The sequence below is a fragment of the Antedon mediterranea genome, chromosome 2 (assembly GCF_964355755.1).
Source record: "Antedon mediterranea chromosome 2, ecAntMedi1.1, whole genome shotgun sequence".
Lineage (NCBI taxonomy): Eukaryota > Metazoa > Echinodermata > Crinoidea > Comatulida > Antedonidae > Antedon > Antedon mediterranea.
In genome coordinates this window covers 35541889-35563188 of record NC_092671.1, presented here as the reverse complement: position 1 = coordinate 35563188, position 21300 = coordinate 35541889, and the positions used below count along the sequence as shown (strand labels likewise).

Genomic DNA, 21300 nt, shown 5'->3' with positions numbered 1-21300 from the left:
ATAATGAGAGTCAAGTTTAACAATTGCACTGATAGGTACTGCATTATGTATATTTGATACAGATACTAAGATGATTATTTCTGTCGTCAAAATACATTTCAAAGTGCATGTGTTGAGCGTACTGTAGGGCTACGCCGTTGCGCTGTATCATAAATGAGAAATATTATAATTCTCATTTATGACACAGCGCATAATATATATTAGTCTGGGCTCCAGACGGAGTTTTGTCTTAATATTAGTAAAATATAAATATTTTTGCACACATGGCGTTTCATACATTTATTACTTGACTTTGGATACTCCGTCTGGGGAAACACGCATAAGTCACGTGGTTTGACACCAAGAATTCTTGGTGCATAAATTATCCAGTTGACTAGTTTCAGCCGCATGCCATTGGCTACTCACTCGCAGGCAGTTTTAATATTCATATTTCAGAATTTCAAAGACTCAACATCTAAGATGATACGCATGCGCTATGCTACGTTTAGACAATGTGTACTTGGGTATACATTGATGAAAGTTTCTGAAGGCTATAAATGATTTTATATGCCTAGTAGTCTGGTAAACATTTGATGGGATTTTTCCCAAGAACATGAAAACTCGTCTTGATATGATAGGCTAGCTTCTCCGCCAAATCAAACATTGAATGGATCATATTATGCGGAGATAATTTGATTTTATAATTCCCACCCAGACCCTGTCCTGTTCTGTGTTTGTGGTGGTGTAGCCCTGTTGTGTGCCGGTCGGTGGTGGTATGTACCTTATTTATTGGCGTTTTATTTGGCAGGTCATACGTACGAGTTGAGTAGCCCTACGCAGGAGGACTAAACAATTAATAAACAAAACAACTTGGCAACACGATTTTATATTTCATCAACAGTTGTTCAGTCTCGATAGTACATTCAGCACTGTACGTACTCGATCTTTTTCATTTTGAAACAAAATGATCATTGGTTGATTCAAAATACATATTTACATACCGCCCGCCCCATATAGCCAAATACGGTATGATAACCTACGTCATTCTTATCGGAGGTTTGCGGTCTGCAAATCGATTTCTATACGTGTTTCACAAGTCTGTATTTTCAGACAAAAATCGCGGTCGAAATAAAAACAAATAAATAAAAAAAAAAGACAATAAATACAGACTTGGGGCAAGTCTAAATATATATACGTATTAAACTAGACCTGCCCCCTCCCTCCAAGTCTGTTGTTATTGTTTCTTTTATTGTTAGTCCACCAGTTTGCTTCTCGATGTTTCTCTGAAAAGTTTACCAGCTCACACGTACCCAAGTAGTATACGTATGGAATGCCATATGTGCCAAAAATAGTTATCTTTTTATTAAACAGACAGGAAAACGCGGTAAAACTATAAGTATTTTTAACCAACTGCAACATCTGGGGTTGAGAATGTAAAGTACATCTTTAGACATAATGAAGTTATTACAAGAGTATCAGGATTTAATCATGGCATTATTTTGTTCAATTTAGTCCAATTTTCAATCATTCAAGATGAAAGATCGGATAATATGGTTTAGTTAGAAATTGTAGCTTTGTTTTCTTTTATTTGTTATTACTTTATGTATATATATTTTATTTTTTGTATTTGTATGTATTGTTATATCTTAGGGTGGGTTAAACTTGTGTCTTTCTGACTTATATGACTCTCCCCCCACATGATTACTTCATTGTATTTATTATCCTGTATGTATGTTTTTATATTGTGGAAATAAAATTTAACTGAAATATTGAAATGGGTAATCGTTGAGAGATAAGAAAATGATGGCTTGACGCCTAAATTATACTATTGTGATAGTGCCTACAATCAACAAAGATAACGATGTATGCTTACTCAACAGGGGCATAATGTGTACTGTTTATAGAGAGTAGTGACCCATTCAGCGTGAATAAAATGGGTGAACATCTTGAGTGGTTCCTATAGGTTATTAGTTGACGCCTAATTATTTATCAGTCAGACACTTCAAATAAGATAAAATTATGAATGTTGGTTTTTAATCTAATCTGTTTTTATATTTTTAGTTCTATTTCTATATTTATGATTGGCGTTAGCAAGGTGTTGTGTAATTAATTACAATGCACTTAAGTGTCGCACTTAAGTGGTAGGTTATCTGAGAGGCCTCACGTGATAGCCCTTGTCTGCCCCTTGTGCACAAAGATAAAAATGTCAGCGAGGGGACATCATTTCATTTTATTTAATTTTTCAATGAGAAAAGGCCTCTGGCATTAATTTTACTAAAAAATAATAATATCCATTTTCAAAAAACAACATTTTTAGTTTTCCTGGTTCCAAGATTTTCAGCTAAAGTAAAATGAGCTCCCGAAAATTGTATAAACAAACTAAAATTCCCAATGCCCATGGTAAAGAATGACAGTGTTAGAGCAAAAATGGTCAGTTCCAATGTTTGTTGGGTGGTTTTGGACATAACTTCATTTCAAACGTGCGCGTGACACAAAACAAACAACTTCATCAAAACTGTATTGGGTATTTATTCTTTTTCGTGGGGTCACCAACATTTATTCATTATATATTATGTACATTACACTAATACATATATACTATATATACATTTCTGTAAAAATATAAAATTGTACAATTCAATAAAGTAGTTAAAAGGCACAAACATGCACACATATATAAACTTATTTACCTTCACGATTCATTTTAAGTTTAACATAGTTTCCATATTATATGCTAAATTGTATGTTTTGGCCTTGTATTACATTTGTTTAATTCCACTATTTCTAAACCTTAACATTTTTAAAATACTATTCTTACTATGTTGGCCATTTACTATCTATATGTTTGACATTGTTTTTTCAGTCTATGTTTTGCCCTTATACATTTATTTTCATCATATTTTAGTTTGAGTGTAGGCCTACTATGTGTTGTCTAGTTGTATATGATGTATGGGCTTATTATAGGTGGAAATTGTAGCAACTTCAAAAGTTCATGCTGAATCTGTTAATTTGTTTTCATTACATTGTATCTCCTTCCGGTACATCCGATTCAACACGTGAGCAACGAATTTCCTGTATCTCTTATTCTAAAAAGTTTACTCGCAGTTACAGTTAAAAAACAGTAGTGTAGCACCTTATTACATTTTTACGGATAAATAGAACTTGATAAACAAACTGTCAAGTTTACTGATAATTTATCTTTATTTCTGTCGAAGTGTAGTTTCTCTAAGAGCGGTTATTTCGTCAATTACTAGTTACGTCACACAATGAAAAGACGCACCTACATACTACAAATAATATAATATATCACAACCCGTATAGCTTTAAACTGTATATTATACTTCTTATTATATCTTAATGAAAATAGCGGCACGATCTTTCAACCCAAATCAGTAATGTTTTTTATTTTGCCTGTCTTCTTTTTTAATTTATCACACATGCATACATTAGGTCTATTTGTTATTTTTATTTTACCATCGACTATCGATACGTGTTCCTGTAGTTCCGGTAGAAAATACGGAAGTAAGTATCATTGAAAAGTAATGTAAATATAAGCCTAAAGCATTCTGACATTGCCTCCTGCCGAAATAAGAGACCGAGATGCCACATTTTATGTCATCCTTGGTGCTGCTAAGCTTCATCTGTTTATTACTGGTGAATGTAGGCAGTAGCCTTAAGTTAGGAGCCAAGAACGTGTTGTCCAGAAAGTAAGTTGTGTAATAATATTTTTAATTACTATTTTAGTAAATAAAATAGTATATACTAGGTAAAAGAATCAAGGAGAATCTAATTGTCGTTAAATGTCAGTAATATCCATTGATTATTCCAAGTTAGCCTTATTTTACTGAATGTAGTTGAATATTAAGAGACGAGAGTTAAGGCCAATTTACAGTACGGTAAGCGTAGCTTGTCCCACGTAGAATCTGCATCTAACCTGAGCGTAAACCGCCTGTCCTCTTCAGGTTTTGTGTAAACTGTTATAAGTACTAAATAATAAGTAGTAATAATAGATTCTTAATTATTATTACCGTTATTATTACTGCTTATCTGTGTAAATAGATTAAAACATATCCACCTACAATTAACACACTAAAATAATTGCCTTAAAGTGGTCGGGTTGTGATTCTCAAACAATTTCTACAGCTATTGTCCAGACTTATGTGCATTAATTTATCCTCTTATCTTATTACCTTTACACTTATATAATGTAACTTTTTCTCGTTTTTCTTAGTGTTACAAAGTGGAGGATTTCCACTATACTGGTTGAGGTTGAAGAATACCACCTTGAGTACTGTGGTGGTTACAGAAGTGGTATTATCCAATGCAGAATAATAACGTAAATATAATGTGTTGTCTATACTACTAACCATTAGCATGTTGTTATCGACAAATCGTAAACAATAATTCAAGTCACGTACTAACATACTATATTATATAAATTCAGTGGAATAACTACACAAACTCGGGATGTTTGCAATCAATACATAGAAACTGAGTTGTATTGCCACCCTGGATTTTATGAATCTGAAGAAAGTTGTGAAAACGGTAAGTACCTTAATAATAATAGTAATGTATATGAATATTAATGTAATGCTATAAATGGCGATACTGTATAGTATTTTATATGCATGGTAAGTTGCAAATTTGAACCAGGTCTAAAATATAGAGAATAATAATTATTATTTGGTTTTGTTTCTGTGAACTTTAATCAATCATAATAATCATAATCATAATAACGTGTTAAATATTGTTTAGATCTTAAACATGTATTTTGTACTCACTTTTTCCACACATTTAGCCTGCACATGCAACGGTAAACACGTACCTAAACATGTTGACTGAACATAATAGTGACATGTTGACTGATAAACGAGTGGAGGAAAACAACATGTAGCTATAAACACGTTTAGGTTTTAAACACGCTAAACATGTAACTACGTGTTTAAAAGCTAAATGTATGAGAAAAGGGGCACAAAATAGATACACACTACATTTTTAGAATGTATTTAAACATGTTCATATCTAAATATGTTTAAGACTAAATGTGTGGAAAAGTTGGTACAAATACAAAAGATCTAAACACTATTTGTACATTGTATATTATAGTGATTTTACAACACCAACATTTCTTACAAGAATAATGAAAAGCGAAAACAGAATTTTAATTTGTATATATAAATATGTGTTGATGGATTCAAACATGTACTACAAATGGAGAGAGGCATTATATACCAATAAATAAAAGTGTTGGTCCTCTCTCCTTCATCTTTTTTTTTTTGTAATGCATTATACCATATGGACAATTGTCTAAAGTAAAAGTTGAATTGAATTGAAAAAATTAGATATTATTTGAAATCATTAATTATTAATTAACCACAAAAAATAAAACAAAAACAAAAAACTTACTGCTGTTCTAAACAAACATTTGTTGAAAATCATTTTCACATCACATTCAATATTTGCTCCTTGCGTGTTATTATTTCTTTAAACTATTTAAACTGTTTACAGATTGTGAAAAAGAGAAAGGACTTATCGAAACATGCAGTCGTGAACTTTGAACTCTTTGTTGTCAGAATGGAGGTAGCTGTCGTAACAATGGTGACATGGAATGCATTTGCTCTGACGGTTGGACTGGTGAGTACTGTAGTGAACCATGTCCAGTAGGCGTCTACGGTCAAGATTGCCAACACAAATGTCCGAGTTGTAGTAATGGTGGTACATGTGACCCGGTCACTGGCGAATGTGACTGCGCTCCAGGCTGGAAAGGAGTAACATGTGCTGAGGAGTGTACTCGTAGAACGTACGGTAAAGACTGTGATCTTCATTGCAGTGATTGCGCGGATAGTTGCCATCCTCTTACAGGTGAATGTCAGTGTGATGTTGGCTACGGTGACCGTGACTGTTCTGAGATATGTGCTGATGGTACAGACGTACAGTGCGGCTGGTTTCCAAATTGTTGCCGAAACATGAAAATGAAAAGAGAATGAAAACACTGTTGATTATAGTCGATGTGCTTGCCAGCCTGGATACGAAGGAAAGTACTGTGAAAAACGGTGTGTAAATTGGGGGCCAGACTGCGTACACACGTGTCTATGCATTAATGGTGGTACATGTCATCCAGAGACTGGTGAGTGTTACTGTGTTGCTGGTTGGGGTGGTAAACACTGTGAGGAATCTGTACGGAATGATCAACCGCCAGGCTGTGCAGAGAAATGCCAAGCATACGGTTGCAATGAAGATGGAACTTGCAAGTGTTCGTCAAGACATGTATGGGACGACATTGCCTCATTTTGGTAATTAAAATGAATTAATCTGATTATTCTGATGTTGCCCAATTGTTACGTAATTGTATTCTCAACCCCACTACCTCTACAACTCTAGCCAGGCGTTCATTTGATCACTGTTGTCATGATGGCAATTATATATTTGATATCTTCCTGTTTTATTAACCAAACGAGCGCATATTTAACAAACCATATTAGGAAAATTATCAATTTCAAATTAATCGTATCGTGTATTTTGTTTTTTTATATGTAGTATGCTGGAACCTGAAATTATTCAGTTTTCAACCGTAAGCATTAAAGAATGTAAGGCATGTTTAATAATAATTCATAACATTTTAGTTGTTAAAGTAAAATCAAATTATCAAACTTATATGATTTAAAATGATTTATAAAGCATGATGAGTCAATACAATACTGTGATTGATTGATTTTATTTATTAAGACAAAAACCTACAATAGGCTATAAATATTTTAAAAATTATAAAAGCAGTAAGACTAGAGTTAGATGAATATCCCAAAAGTAAAATACTTAATTCCATTGGGGTCCAGACTTCGATGGTATCTTTTGGTTTCGAAGAAGTCGTTTTTATAGTAAAATCATCTGACAAATACATATACTTATATCCACAGTACCAACAACAAAAGAAACTACAGTATATGATCTAATCACCACAATATTAGATAAAACATATGATTTCGGTAAGAAAATATAATTTTTTGTAAACACATTTGTATTGATTAATAAACGATTTAAATAATTAATTTATCATTGATAACTAATCAATACCATATACTATTGTGAATAATTATTTATTTATGGTCTTTATACCATGCCGTTTACACTATCAAACTAGTTTGACAAAAAAAGTGTGATGTGCCCAAATATGGTAGTGATATGCCCAAATATGGTAGTAATATGACATCATCATGTCCATATATGGGCACATCACTTTTTGTAATCAAGGTTTATTTATTTAAATTAACAATAATGTTAATATCTGTATTCTTTCAGTACCGACAACAACAAAAGAAAGTACTATACATGATCTGATCACCACAACAGTAAATACAACAGGTAACTTCCAAAATAACAATTTCAAATTATAATTATGGAACACTTGATAGGCCTATTATTAATTATTATATCCTAAATGAAATTTATGAATAATTTGTTGTCCTTATTATATCCGAACTTGAATAGTATATTAATACATTTCCGTCAATGAATTATGATTGAAGAGAGATTTCATGTTGATATCCTTGAGATCTGACTTTACACCAAATGTGGATGTTCTCATTCTATGTAGATCTGAAGCCTGAGTTATACCAACGACCGCTAACAACTGTCACTACACCCCCGGTTATAAAGGCACCAACAACAACAAACTCATCAACACAGCCGCTACTTTCATCGAATTCAGTTGCTACTGTGTGTGTGTCGTCTGCTGCTTTAATCATTATCATGGCCATTGCTTTCCTTTCATATAAAATATATAAGTAAAAAAGTAAAAATAGTAGAGGTATGTACTTATAAAAGTGTAATATATATTACATTTATTTTGCCATTGTATATATTTTTCCATATGTTTTGCCATTGTGCCATTGTAGGGCTATATATTTCATTGTGTTTATTATTATTATTATTATTATTTATTGCCAAAAAAACCAGTTACAAACAAACAAAACACAGAAACTAAGGGAGTAGGCAGGAACCTAAAAGTGAACCTAATCACTATAACAAGAGTTCAGGTTCCGTACTCCCAAAGTAACAACAATGATATAAAATAAACTATATAAAAATATTTAAAAAACATATAGACGAATCAACAGTGTCAATATAAAATAAACGGATAAAATACATAATAGTCGATTCAACAAAGTCAATATAAAACATGTGATTTAAGTGAATTTAAAAATATTTGAAAACTGTCTAAAATTAAAGAATTTTTAATCATTTCCGGTAATTCTTCCCACAACCTAGGGAATATATTAATAGCGGAATGATGAAGACAATTGGTTCGAGCATAGTGATGAATGAACTTAAGTGTATCAAGGTGACGGCCATTAACAACTAAAGATTGACGAACACTACTACAATCAACCGTTCCAATAAGTGATTTACAAACAAAGGATAACAGAAGATAATTTCTTCGATTAGATAGTGTAGGCCAATTTAGCTTAGTGAGACGTTCCTCGTATTCCATTTCACCTCTTGTTTGTTTAAGGACAAGCCTAGTAGCCCTTCGCTGGACTGCCTCGATACGTTCTGTAAGTTTTTTGGTTCGAGGCAACCACGCTGGGACACCATATTCAAGGATGGGGACAATGAGAGCTTTATAGAGTGAGAAAATAGCTGAAGGGGATGATCCTCCTGCAATACTAGTAATAAAACCCAACATTCGATTTGAACGAGAAATAATTAAGTTTACATGATCATCCCAAGTAAGTTCACTATTAATCATGACCCCCAGATGACAATGACTAGATACGGATTTATTATCCTATTCTCCATTCTTCGAAGCAATTTGAATAAATAAATAAATTCAGTTCTTCAAAGCAATTTGAATAAATAAATAAATTCAGTTCTTCGAAGCAATTTGAATAAATAAATAAATTCAGTTACATGAGGTGTTTCTGATTATTATATATTTTCATTCTTTCATTTTTGTAATGAATATTTATTTATTTATTTATGAATATTTATTTTTGTTTATGTTTTTTGGTGTAAATGGAAATAAAGAAACAAACTTAAAAAATGATACATGTTATCGGGGAATTCACTCTTCCCTAATATTATCTTGTAAAATGGATTTAATAAAAATATAATTGCTATCTTTATAGCTTCTGATGACCATCGGCCAATCTTCGAAAACATGAACGAACTGTACCAGCTAAGTCTGTAGAAAGGATTGTTCCTTTTGTGGGGTACGAAGAGTAATCTTCATCGGACAAGCTGGCGCTCGATTTCACAGATGATCGAATGATAACCAAACGCATTGCATGTATATATAAATTTACGTAAGGGCAAAATTCGGTAAATCGCGCGTTATTTCTAGAATGTTTACTCGATGGTATAATAAGTTGGTTAGAATCTCGGTACTGATTTTAACCACCTGATGTAACCTTGTTTACTAATTAAATTTAGTTAGATAATTAGTTAATGACAATTAAAACGAATTTAGGTTCAACCATTTGCCCCAAATAGGGTGTTTCCCGATCGTGGTATACACTGTCTAATGGATGTCCTCATGAAATATACCTGTACACAATAATACGAGGATACTTCGCATTTTCCTATCTCCTCCTACGATAATTGTTTTTAATAGCTGAAAACCGGTTGAACAGCTCGAGTACAGTATCATAATGTTGAAGACAGGCCGATTTTCTTAAAAAAATACTATTTTGATAGATTTAATATAATTTTATACAAATGTATTGATTTGCGATGAATGGAACATTCCAAATTATTTGGTTTAACCATGCTTGCATACCTCCATGATTTAACACAAGTAGGTCAATTTATGGGCCCTTTGAGAATAAACATAAATAGTATTGTAAAGCTATACAATACTGTAAATAGGTATTAACCACTTTTGATAGCCATTTGAATCGCAAATTTCTTATTGTGTGTGTTGGTAGGCCTACTGTTTATTATAATATAAACAAATATACAAATAAACTTTATTACTGTGAATGTGGGTAGCCCCTACTTTTAGATTATAAACACATAATAATATAATACTTTATTACTGACAGTTGCTTCTCAATGTTTGTATTAATTAATAATTACAAAAAAATATAAACGTCGTGGTGGTGTATCGTTACATGTACTTTTACTACTTCAATCGACTATGACAGTGACAATTTTAACAGTTATTAAATCGGAAATGTTTTACTCTATTTAGTGTTATATTATTTATAGGCCTATTAAAAAAAAAACCAACCCTCAATAATGTTAGATACAAAACACAAATTGGGTTTGTTTAAATGAGTCAAAATCAAACATTTGGACTAATTTTGTGAGAAGTTTCTCTTTTGGAAGTAAATAGTATTGTAAAGCTATACAATACTCTAAATAGGTATTAACCACTTTTGATAGCCATTTGAATCGCAAATTTCTTATTGTGTGTGTTGGTAGGCCTACTGTTTATTATAATATAAACAAATATACAAATAAACTTTATTACTGTGAGTGTGGGTAGCCCCTACTTTTAGATTATAAACACATAATAATATAATACTTTATTACTGACAGTTGCTTCTCAACGTTTGTATTAATTAATAATTACAAAAAAATATAAACGTCGTGGTGGTGTATCGTTACATGTACTTTTACTACTTCAATCGACTATGACAGTGACAATTTTAACAGTTATTAAATCGGAAATGTTTTACTCTATTTAGTGTTATATTATTTATAGGCCTATTAAAAAAAACCCAACCCTCAATAATGTTAGATACAAAACACAAATTGGGTTTGTTTAAATGAGTCCAAATCAAACATTTGGACTCATTTTGTGAGAAGTTTCTCTTTTGGAAGTAATTCGCACGGTGCTAATTTTGGTTGACTACATAAATACATAAATAAATGTTTTATAGTCATGCGGTACGTAGGCCTACATTTTGAAATCGCCAGTTTTTTTACGCTGAAATTACTATGTATTCGAGAACCATATGTGGGCACGACCTAGATGGTACGCGAGCGAAGCGAGAGTACCATCTAGTCTATATATAAATTTACGTAAGGGCAAAATTCGGTAAATCGCGCGTTACTTCTAGAATGTTTACTCGATGGTATATAAAGTTGGTTCGTACTTTCGGTACTGATTTTAACCACCTGATGTAACCCTGTTTACTAATTAAATTGAGTCAGATAATTAGTTATTGACAATTAAAATGAATTCAGGTTCAACGATTTGCCCCAAATAGGGGTGTTTTCCGATCGTGGTATACACTGTCTAATACATGTCCATCGTGAAAAATACCCGCATACAATAATACGATGATGCTTCGCATTTTCCTATCTCCTCCTACGATAACTGTTTTTAATGGCTGAAAACCGGTTGAACAGCTCGAGTACAGTATTGCATACCTCCATGGTTTAACACAAGTAGGTAAATTTATAGACCCTTGGAGAATAAACAAAAATTGTATTGTAATGCTATACAATACTGCAAATAGGTATTAACCACTTTTGATCGCCATTTGAATCAAAAGTGTGTTGGTACTGTTAGATATAATATAAACAAATATACTAATAAACGTTATCACTGTGAGTGTGGGTAGCCCCTACTTTTAGATTATAAACACATAATAATATAATACTTTATTACTGTCAGTTGTTTCTCAACGTTTGTATTAATTAATAATTACAAAAATATAAACGTATTAGTGGTCTTTAAATGTACTTTACTATTTCAATCGACCATGAGACAGTGACAGTTTTAATAAAGTATTAAATCGGAAATGTTTTACTCTATTTAGTAGTAGGCCTATATTATTTATAGGCCTATAAAAAAAATATTTCGTTACTGATTGGATAATAAAGATATATAAAGAATAATTTAACAAAATTGGGTTTGTTTAAATGAGTCCAAATAACAAATTTCGACTCATTTTGTGACAAGTTTCTAGGTGCTAATTTTGGTTGATTACATATTTCATTGTGTCTATTTATTTGTTTCTGTAAGCGACAATGTTTTATAGTCCTGCCGTACGTACATTTGAAATCGCCAGTTTTTTTACGCTGAAATTACTATGTATTCGAGAACCATCTAAGTTTGTACAATTATCTTTCCGTTATTAACGAGGTTGTATTACTTTTTTAGTAGAACAAAGTACTTTGAGAATATATTGATTTACAGTTAAAATGTGAATTATCATTTATAGCTAAATTTGAACGTGTAAAATACTTGTATTTGCATTATATTTTTAATTTAGGCATAGTTTATTTTGCGAAACAATAAGCGTTGGATTCGATCGTAATTAGTTCGATAGTTAAAAAAAACTGAAATTAACTTGAATGACAGATACTTTTGGTTTCTGTAGTATTTTAAGACAACTGTTGACTAATGTTTATAATTATTATAGAGAGGATTTCAGAGAACTACTTATTGTTTAACGCATTTTTATTTCATCGTCAAATATCTGTGAGGGGGAAAGTATAACAGTTAGGTATAGGCCTACTTTCATTGGCTGAATTGATATTGGCGGTTAGAATGAGAATGTAGTTACCCATGGTATAAAGGTCCATTTACACTAGGAGGATAACGATAACGATCGACGATAAATAGACAAAGGAATTTTTCATACATAAAACAAAACAAAAAACTTTCATTCTAGAACTATAGAATAACCATCTACCCTTCCTTTGATGAAAATGATATTTTCACACGTCCAATCAAATGACGTCATGATTATAATATCGTGACAGTACAACGATTTTATTGTTTTTATTCATCATGACGTCATATGATTGGAATTTTTAAAATATTATTTTTTTCAAAGACAGCATAAATGATTATCCTATAGTTCTAGAACGAAAACCTTTCTAATTTCTTTTATTTTATTGAAAAAAAATATGCATGCTTATATATTTATCGTCGATCGATATTGTTCAACAACATGAATGACGAATATATATGTAAGAATATTTTACAAAAATGTACTATTAATATTATTTTTCAAAATGTTGCAGCTCCAGATGTATTTTTATAATGCTCTAAAATAAGACGAATTTTCATACTTTATGAAACTTGGACACAAGACAATATAACTTTAATCACCTTTGAGGTGATAGGTTATTTATTTGCCATCGAAAGAAGGAAGTAAATTCGAAACAGAAACACTTACTCAATGAAAATTGTAATTGTGTGAGTTTATTAGAAAGCGTTGCGATGTCGGAAATGTCGGATGCGACCTGGTCGAAATAAGAATTCGAAATGTTGCATTTCGCGTCTCACTTTGTGCTAGGCTTATTGTGTCTTTTTCTGGTGAATTCCAGTAGTAGTCTTGAGCTGGGAGCCAAGAACGTGTTGTCTAGAAAGTAAGTTGTAATATACTAATCATAAATGGGGTTTTTTTTCGAAAATTAGATTGATTGGATTATAAATTATTTACCCATTACCCATAAAATTATTGCCTTTTTGTGTTTAATTTATATTATTAAGATAATAAACAAAAACTCTTTAAGAAGGAAAATTGGAAACTCTGAAAGCAAGGAATAGCCTAGGAAAGTTTCTATTGGGGCTCTGAAAAATCTATTTAAAATATCACTTAAACAAATGCATAATACTACACTTTTGTAGAATTATGGTATCCATCCATTTCCTCGAAATATAGCATGTTGCCGGGATCAGAATAATTAACCAAACTAGTTTATGGTTAAATCAAACAATCCAGAAAGAAAGTTAACTCTTACTCTTCGTTAGTAAGGTTTAGCTACATCTTTACACTGTAATAGTGCTTAGATCTTAAAAAACATGTATTTGTACCCACTTTTCGACACATTTAGCCTTAAACATGTTTATATATGAAACATAGGTTCTAAACACATTCTAAACATGTAGTCTGTAGTCAACTCAACACATCAGTGACGTGATGATTGTTGTGGAGCAATATAAAGACACGTTTAGATTCTAAACGTGTTTAATTTGCCATGTGTGGAGCTTTTTATCCGCCACAGTAAAATCGTATGCACGCAACGCTAAACACGTACCTAAATATGTTGACTGCTAAACATGTGGAGAAATTGAACATAATAGTGACATGTTGACTGCTAAACGAGTGGAGGAAAACAACATGTAGCTATAAACACGTGTTTTAACCCTAAACAGGACAAAGTATTCAATTTTTGTTAAATCAGGTTATATTGGTAAATTTTACTTTGTGCATTTATCTTCCCTTCATTTACATTAGTTGACAAGGTGATACAATGTTAGAAATGTGATTATTGGCTCCCACCTTTAAAGTACAAAAAAGAAAACTTAAAACAAATTAGTGAAGCCAATTAATTGAAATTGAAAATCATTTTGTCCTTTGAAGCATTTGCATTTTTAAAATATAAACTGTCTGAAAATATTCGAGAAGGAAAACAAAAACAACTTTAATCGAAAGTAACATATCAATCATTCAAACGAAAAATAAACTGAATTTCAAGGAAACTGTTATGCTTTGTAAATGGATGAAATACAATCACGTGACGGTGCTGAGATTCGATATTTCAATATGGCTTCTTCGTTACTGTACGGTAGTAGCCTACGAGAATAAGAAAGTGTGAAATCTAAACTCTTTCAATTATGGAAAACAAATAATGATAAGGACATACAGTAATTTTAATTCGAAAGAACCTTTATTTAGTTTCTTGAGGCGTCTATACAAACACTATATTTCACTTTATTTACATTAAAATAAGTTTTGTAATAGCGTCGAGTCAAATGTTATGTCATTATCTCAAATATGTTTTATTTTAATTTCAGTTTTTATTTTCCATTGTTTTTGTATTAAATTTTGTAATTGGTATGGACGCACCATCTACGACTGATAAGTGTTGTTCCAAATAAATATTATTATTATTAGCCTATATACTAATCTTATAATGTGTTATTCACAATTTATATTCAAAATACAACTCTTTCGTTTAGTGTTACAAAGTGGGGAATTTCTACTATAATTGTTGAAGTTAAAGAATACGAACTTGAATACTGTGAAGATATCCAATGCAGAATATTAACGTAAGAGTATTGACCATTTGATAAGATGTACTATTAAAAAACGAAAGAGATTTTTTTTTTAAATCGAACGAAGATCATCTTTACTTGACCCAGTTAAAGACAAAATAACATCAATTCGGCCTATTTAGTGGTTGTTACGTAATAATGTACCAAACATAGCAAAGATATTCTATTCGTATTTTTTTTTAAACTTAACATTGTTAGTCAACCTACTGTGTGAAATCAATTCCATGTTTGCACACGTAATTTTACGATTCTTGTAATAGTATTTTGTCATTTAATTCAGTGGAACAACTACACAATCTGAGAAGGTTTGCAACCAATACATAGAAACTGAGTTGTATTGTCGTCCCGGATTTCATGAAACTGGAAATAGTTGTGAAAACGGTAAGCATATTTATCTTTAATTTATTCGAGTGTTGAAAACTTTTACTTAACACGATGTTTGCAGTTATCAGTAAACAATCTTGTATTCGATTGTAGGCCTAATAAAAGACACACACACATCCTTCGTTGCATTTCGTTAACATGCATTTCTTACTTAGAACTTTACCTTTACACAGATTGTGAAAAAGAGACAAGCCTTTTACAAGTATGCGATCACAAATGCTGTCAGAATGGAGGTAGCTGCCGTAGCATTAATGGTAACATAAAATGCATTTGCTCTAGCGGTTGGACTGGTGAGTACTGTAGTGAACCATGTCCAGTAGGCGTATACGGTCAAGATTGCCAACACAAATGTCCGAGTTGTAGTAATGGTGGTACATGTGACCCGGTCACTGGCGAATGTGACTGCGCTCCAGGCTGGAAAGGAGTAACATGTGGTGAGGAGTGTACTCGTAGAACGTACGGTAAAGACTGTGATCTTCATTGCAGTGATTGCGTGGATAGTTGCCATCCTCTTACAGGTGAATGTCAGTGTGATGTTGGCTATGGTGACATTGACTGTTCTGAGACATGTGCTGATGGTGTAGACGTACAATGCGGCTGGTTTCCAAATTGTTGCCGAAACAATGCGACGTGTGAAGCCACTGTTGAATATAGTCGATGTGCTTGCCAGCCTGGATACGAAGGAAAGTACTGTGAAAAACGGTGTATAAATTGGGGGCCAGACTGCGTACACACGTGTCTATGCATTAATGGTGGTACATGTCATCCAGAGACTGGTGAGTGTTACTGTAATGCTGGTTGGGGTGGTAAACACTGTGAGGAATCTGAAGCGGATGATCAACCACCAGGGTGTGCAGAGAAATGCCAAGCATACGGTTGCAATGAAGATGGAACTTGCAAGTGTTCGTCAAGACATGTATGGGACGAAGATGCCTCAATTTGGTAATTATAGGTTTTATTTTGTAGTCTTAAAATGCCATGCTATAATGCTGAACAATAATTATTTGCCGTGTCAAGGCCGTAGCAAGAGGTTAAAAACAGACGAGGCAAAGATGCTTTAAATATAATTATTAATATAAAATATGACGATCGGTTCTGGGAAATTGGGGTTGATGGTGAAAATTGAACTGCCTCAGACGAGCGCCTTATCTGCCTCATGCTGGCTACGGCCCTGCGTGTTTGTCCGGCAAAGTTAAGATGATCACCAACAAAGACTCAGACTCGATCATTTCAGAATTAATCTGAAGTATATAATTTCATATTCGAGGAGATGGCCAAATAAATGGAAAAGGTAATGTTCATAAATAGGCCTAACTGATGTGTTCTGAATTCTTTTAGTAAATTGAAACTCGGAAATACTCAGGTTCAATCTGTTACACAGAGTATAAAGACCACACTGGTGGTCAGCAAAGAAGTACCGGACGGTAATTAAGACTTTTTTTCCGAAAATGTGCATTTAAAAAAAACTTACTAGTTTTTATTTATTTAACTAGTCACTGCTAGAAAAAAAAAGAAAATGAAAGAAAGAATGAGTAGATGCATATATAAAGCATAAAAATCGTAAAATAATAAAAATAATAATAATAATAATAGTTCATACTTGCGCATATTATAAGCAAGCTCTCAATGTGCTGTTCAGTATTACCTCGGTCATTTTTTGATCAAACAAGTATGGAAACATAATTAATCAGCGCAAAGTTGTGTCTTGATCTAACTGGGTACCCATTTTATACACCTGAGTGGAGACAGGCAAATGTAAGTAAAGTGTCTTTCCTAAGGATACAAGCAATGCGGTGAGAGTTGGATTCGAACCAACTCTCGCCGCACAAAGATTGAATTAGCTTGTTTAATCAGGAATTGGAAAAAACACTGCTAACTTAAAAAACGCTCATTGGATGTAACGTGCTCATAAAATTGCCAATAAATAAATTCGGTTAGGTTAAAATTAATTTTATATAAATCAATGCTTTTGCTTAATTCAGTTTTTAAAATAAATAAGCAATTTCAAATTCGACTGACAAAGCCAGCCATTTATAATCGCTTTCGTATTTTCTTTTTAAAATCTGCTTTAATTTATGTTTTACACGATAGCTTCTGTTAGTTTTATTATTCTTTATTTTCTGTTTATCATTTGCTTAAAATAGGCTGTTGATGAGGTTACTTTAATAAACCATAACGACGTGATATTATTGAAAAAAAAATGATTTGCGTAGAAAATAATAGGTAGAAAGAAAGACTATTATGCAAAGTGATTGATATAACCCTTTCTATTTTATGTTTTTTTAGTTTATTTGTAATAGAAGTTTAAATTATACATTGCGCCGGTGTTTATTTATAATTTATTTTATTTTTAAAAAAATAACAATTAGCTTATTAGACCTTATTTATTTCTACTTAGACCCTATGCTTATGTTAGGCATAATTGTTGGCCTTACTTCCATTGATTGTGTTTGTTGTTTGTACAAAGGCCCTGAAACTCCAAGATCGGGTAAATCACACTCACCAACTACAGAAGGAGAGGAATTGACAACGGTGTCGATTGCTTTAATCGTAGTTTGTGGCACTCTGTCTGTTTTTGTCGTGATTGCTCTCATTTGCAGCTTAAAGAACCAAGCACGTGAACTAAGACGATGGTAAGATCTATTCGGTTCTATAGGCCTACCGACAATGATGATGTATATATAACAAACATAGTTGTAGGCTTAGTTGTAGTTCGTCTATATACGGTAGGGCCTATCTTCTATTACGTTTCTTGAGTTATCAAAATCAATAATAGGCCTACACTAATAGTTTCTAGAGGTGTTCTATTTGGCCAGCTTCTAGCCACAATAACAAAATTTGTTGTAGGCCTACTACATAAAACCTAATACCCACCTACCTAATAAATGACCACACATTGTATGTTTAGCTTTAGTTCGTCTACGATTACTTAAACATTGTTTTCAACTTTATTTAGCAGTTATTTCAAGATCATTTCAATTATTTTCTTCTGGAAAATCAACAAATCGATGGTTGCCATTCCCTTATATCTAAACAGCCCATAATAGCTTAGGCCTAAGTACTAATATTAGTAATATTGCTTGATAAGTCAATTTCTATCTAATCTATCTAACTAAGCATTATCTGGTCTTTCAGGACATTTTCCAATGAAAATAAGGTTAACAAGAAAAGAGTTCATCGAATGTCGTCCGTAACTCTTCCTCTTCCTCTTCCACCCTCCCCCAAGACACAAGGTAAAATACGTTATAACGACGTAACATTTTAAGAGAGAAAAAAGCCTCATGATAGCAATGTTTGACCATTTTTCTGGGTGTATTTCAACTTAGTTATCCAGAACAATGGGCCCAAGCTCACACAATAGTGTTTTGTGAAAATATTTAAAAACATCATGATTTATTGAATTATTTATTGTTGGTATTCTTGATTATATAACAACTTATGTATTCATATCTAAATGTAAAATGATATAGTACATGATTATACGCGCTTCTGTTGCATTATGGGAACGCGTTTAAGACAATAGACAAATTCATGTATTGTGTTGTACAGTGAAACCTACATATTCGTCAACAGAGGGCGTTATCTATTGTGTGTAAGAAAGCCCGTAGTCCCTGGCATGGTATTGGGGCCCTTCTAGTATAATACCAGTATTCTATCACGTGTTAATAGTACTTAGTGAGTGGACTTGGGTCCATGATTCATACACAAGGTAGCCCTATGCTTTATTGTTAATTTTCTGGATTATTTCTCTTTTTGTTTTTTTGTATCAGAAAATGAATGAATCAATGAATGAATGAATAAGTGAACATTTTCTATGTTTAACTCAATTTGGCTAAATAATGGACTTGTGTCCTTTTTATATTCCGGTAATCAATTCATTTTTGTCATCATTTTCAAAATACGTCTTTTTTCAGCTAACCCGTATTTACTCCATACTCGGTTCAAAACAAGTGATCGTGTCGATGCGTATGAGGACAACATTCGACCAACCAATCAACAACCTGTACAAGAAGAAGTTACCTACAGTACTGTCGGCGATGCCTTCAGTAGAGCATGCGGTCGTCTTCCGAATGTTGTTGAGAACGAACAAGGACCACCTTATTCCCCTTCTGCAGACGTCAGTCCTCCGTTCGAAGTGAACGGCCTGTCGAGAGAAGGTTCGCTACCACCTTATTCCCCTTCTGCAGACGTCAGTCCTCCTTTCGAAGTGAACGGCCTGTCGAGAGAAGGTTCGCTAAGGTCAGGAGTCAATCCATCTTGTCCAACAGATGTTGGGTTTCTACAACGACAGAACAGCCGTGCCTCAACTTACGAAGGCAGTATCAGACCGTTCTCCCGCTCGGCTAGCGTCGTCTCCACAACAGATAGCTTCTATGAAGACATGACCAGAACATCGCGTTCTGCGTCACTTTGTCGTCCAACTAGAAACTTCGATGGAATATTTAAGTGAAGTGAAATTCACTTACCTATATAATAACCTTATAAAAGCATTTTGTTTTTTCATTACCGGTAGTTAGTCCTACTCGGAAAACAATAAGATTATTTTGACCAACATATTTTATTTCCGGGGTTTTTTTTTTTCGTGTTGACCATCGCATATTTTGTAAACGTGAATCTTCCATTTTACCAATTTTTCCATCTGAATATAAAATGAAAATCTACACAATTAACAATTAAAATATAAACAAATAGTACAATCAAATAAAAATTATCCTTTCTCTCATTGTTCTCTTTATACTTGCATTAGTAAAAGAAGATATTATTCCGATTGCGTATCATAGATAGATTGTATAATCGATGTTATTGTTAGTGCAATTTTTGAAAATGTGGCCAGTAGCCTTTGTGTTTACAGGTTGTTAACAATACATGGGTCTAAGCTATATAATGTAATATATTGTAAACGACTATGCTGAGCCTCGTTTTTTATTAGACTGCTTAAAATACAATTTCATCAGATAATTTATACGGTATCTGGTATTACGCTATCTAAATCAATAATAGGCCTATAAATAATGCTATTTGTAGAAATGTTCTTTTTGGCCAGCTTCTAACCATAATAACATGCTGTGTACTTGCGTATAGTTAGTTGGTAGCATAGTACGTAAACAGTTATTTCATTGATTCTTTTTCTATGTACTGCTATAGTAGTGTATTGATGCAGTGTAGTTTAACTGTATTATCCCTATTGCATAATAATACTGTTAGGCCTACATTGTCATTTTTTAATGCTCTAATGCTAAGCTATCATATTTATAGAATACCGTATTATGTTTATCCCCTAATAGACAGTTTTGGTGTAAAGAAAAAAAACTGCATTCATAGATGCTTCCAGTGAATGCTTTAATTTAAGTTGAATTAGTCCATGTTCTAGACAATAATTCGTTCAAATATTCGTTAAAATGGATATTTGTCACACATGACGTGCCACATCTATATATACGTGTGTGTGGATTACTAACGAAGTCAGAACGTCCGCGGCTGGTGGCGCTCGTAAAGGAATATTGTACTTAAGAAAATAAAACGTGACTATAGATTTGTAGCACTAGAATTAACCTGTCATTTAACATTTAACAGTTATAAAGACATACGCTTAAAACAGATGGCAACTAATTGAAAATGTGTATATTTGAATCAAACAAAACTCATTTAACGTTTATGTAAATTACATTATGACTATTAATATAAAACTCAAAGTGATACAGGCCAGCGTTTTAAAAGAAAATTAACTTTCACTTTTAAAACTTACGTAAGAAAGACACAAACGAAATGTTTGGGATTACAATATGTAATAACATTAACAGTAAGCTGGACTTCTGTCTGTTAACATACGAATAGAAAGTTCTATACAAACACTTTTCACTGTTTAAATAAAGCTTTGCACTTATTTTACACTTTTTTGTTAATAGTTAATTAGA

At 32.6% G+C, this 21300-nt stretch overlaps 2 protein-coding genes and 1 long non-coding RNA gene across 3 annotated transcripts; all 3 read left to right on the top strand.

Moving 5' to 3' along the window:
* Positions 1-3576: 3576 nt before the first annotated feature.
* Positions 3577-5537, top strand: LOC140039418 (uncharacterized). Its single transcript, XM_072085019.1, has 4 exons — positions 3577-3686; positions 4211-4315; positions 4424-4524; positions 5488-5537. The coding sequence occupies exons 1-4, from the start codon at positions 3580-3582 to the stop codon at positions 5535-5537; spliced, it is 363 nt and encodes a 120-aa protein (XP_071941120.1). The 5' UTR covers positions 3577-3579.
* On the top strand, positions 5495-21274 carry LOC140039417 (uncharacterized). Its single transcript, XM_072085018.1, has 10 exons — positions 5495-5964; positions 7276-7338; positions 13197-13308; positions 14906-14995; positions 15282-15382; positions 15559-16327; positions 16724-16809; positions 17853-18018; positions 18521-18618; positions 19300-21274. The coding sequence occupies exons 1-10, from the start codon at positions 5583-5585 to the stop codon at positions 19833-19835; spliced, it is 2403 nt and encodes an 800-aa protein (XP_071941119.1). The 5' UTR covers positions 5495-5582; the 3' UTR covers positions 19836-21274.
* Positions 6204-6991, top strand: LOC140040891 (uncharacterized). Its single transcript, XR_011842784.1, has 3 exons — positions 6204-6272; positions 6517-6566; positions 6894-6991. It is a non-coding gene; the product is annotated as an uncharacterized lncRNA (long non-coding RNA).
* Positions 21275-21300: the final 26 nt, after the last annotated feature.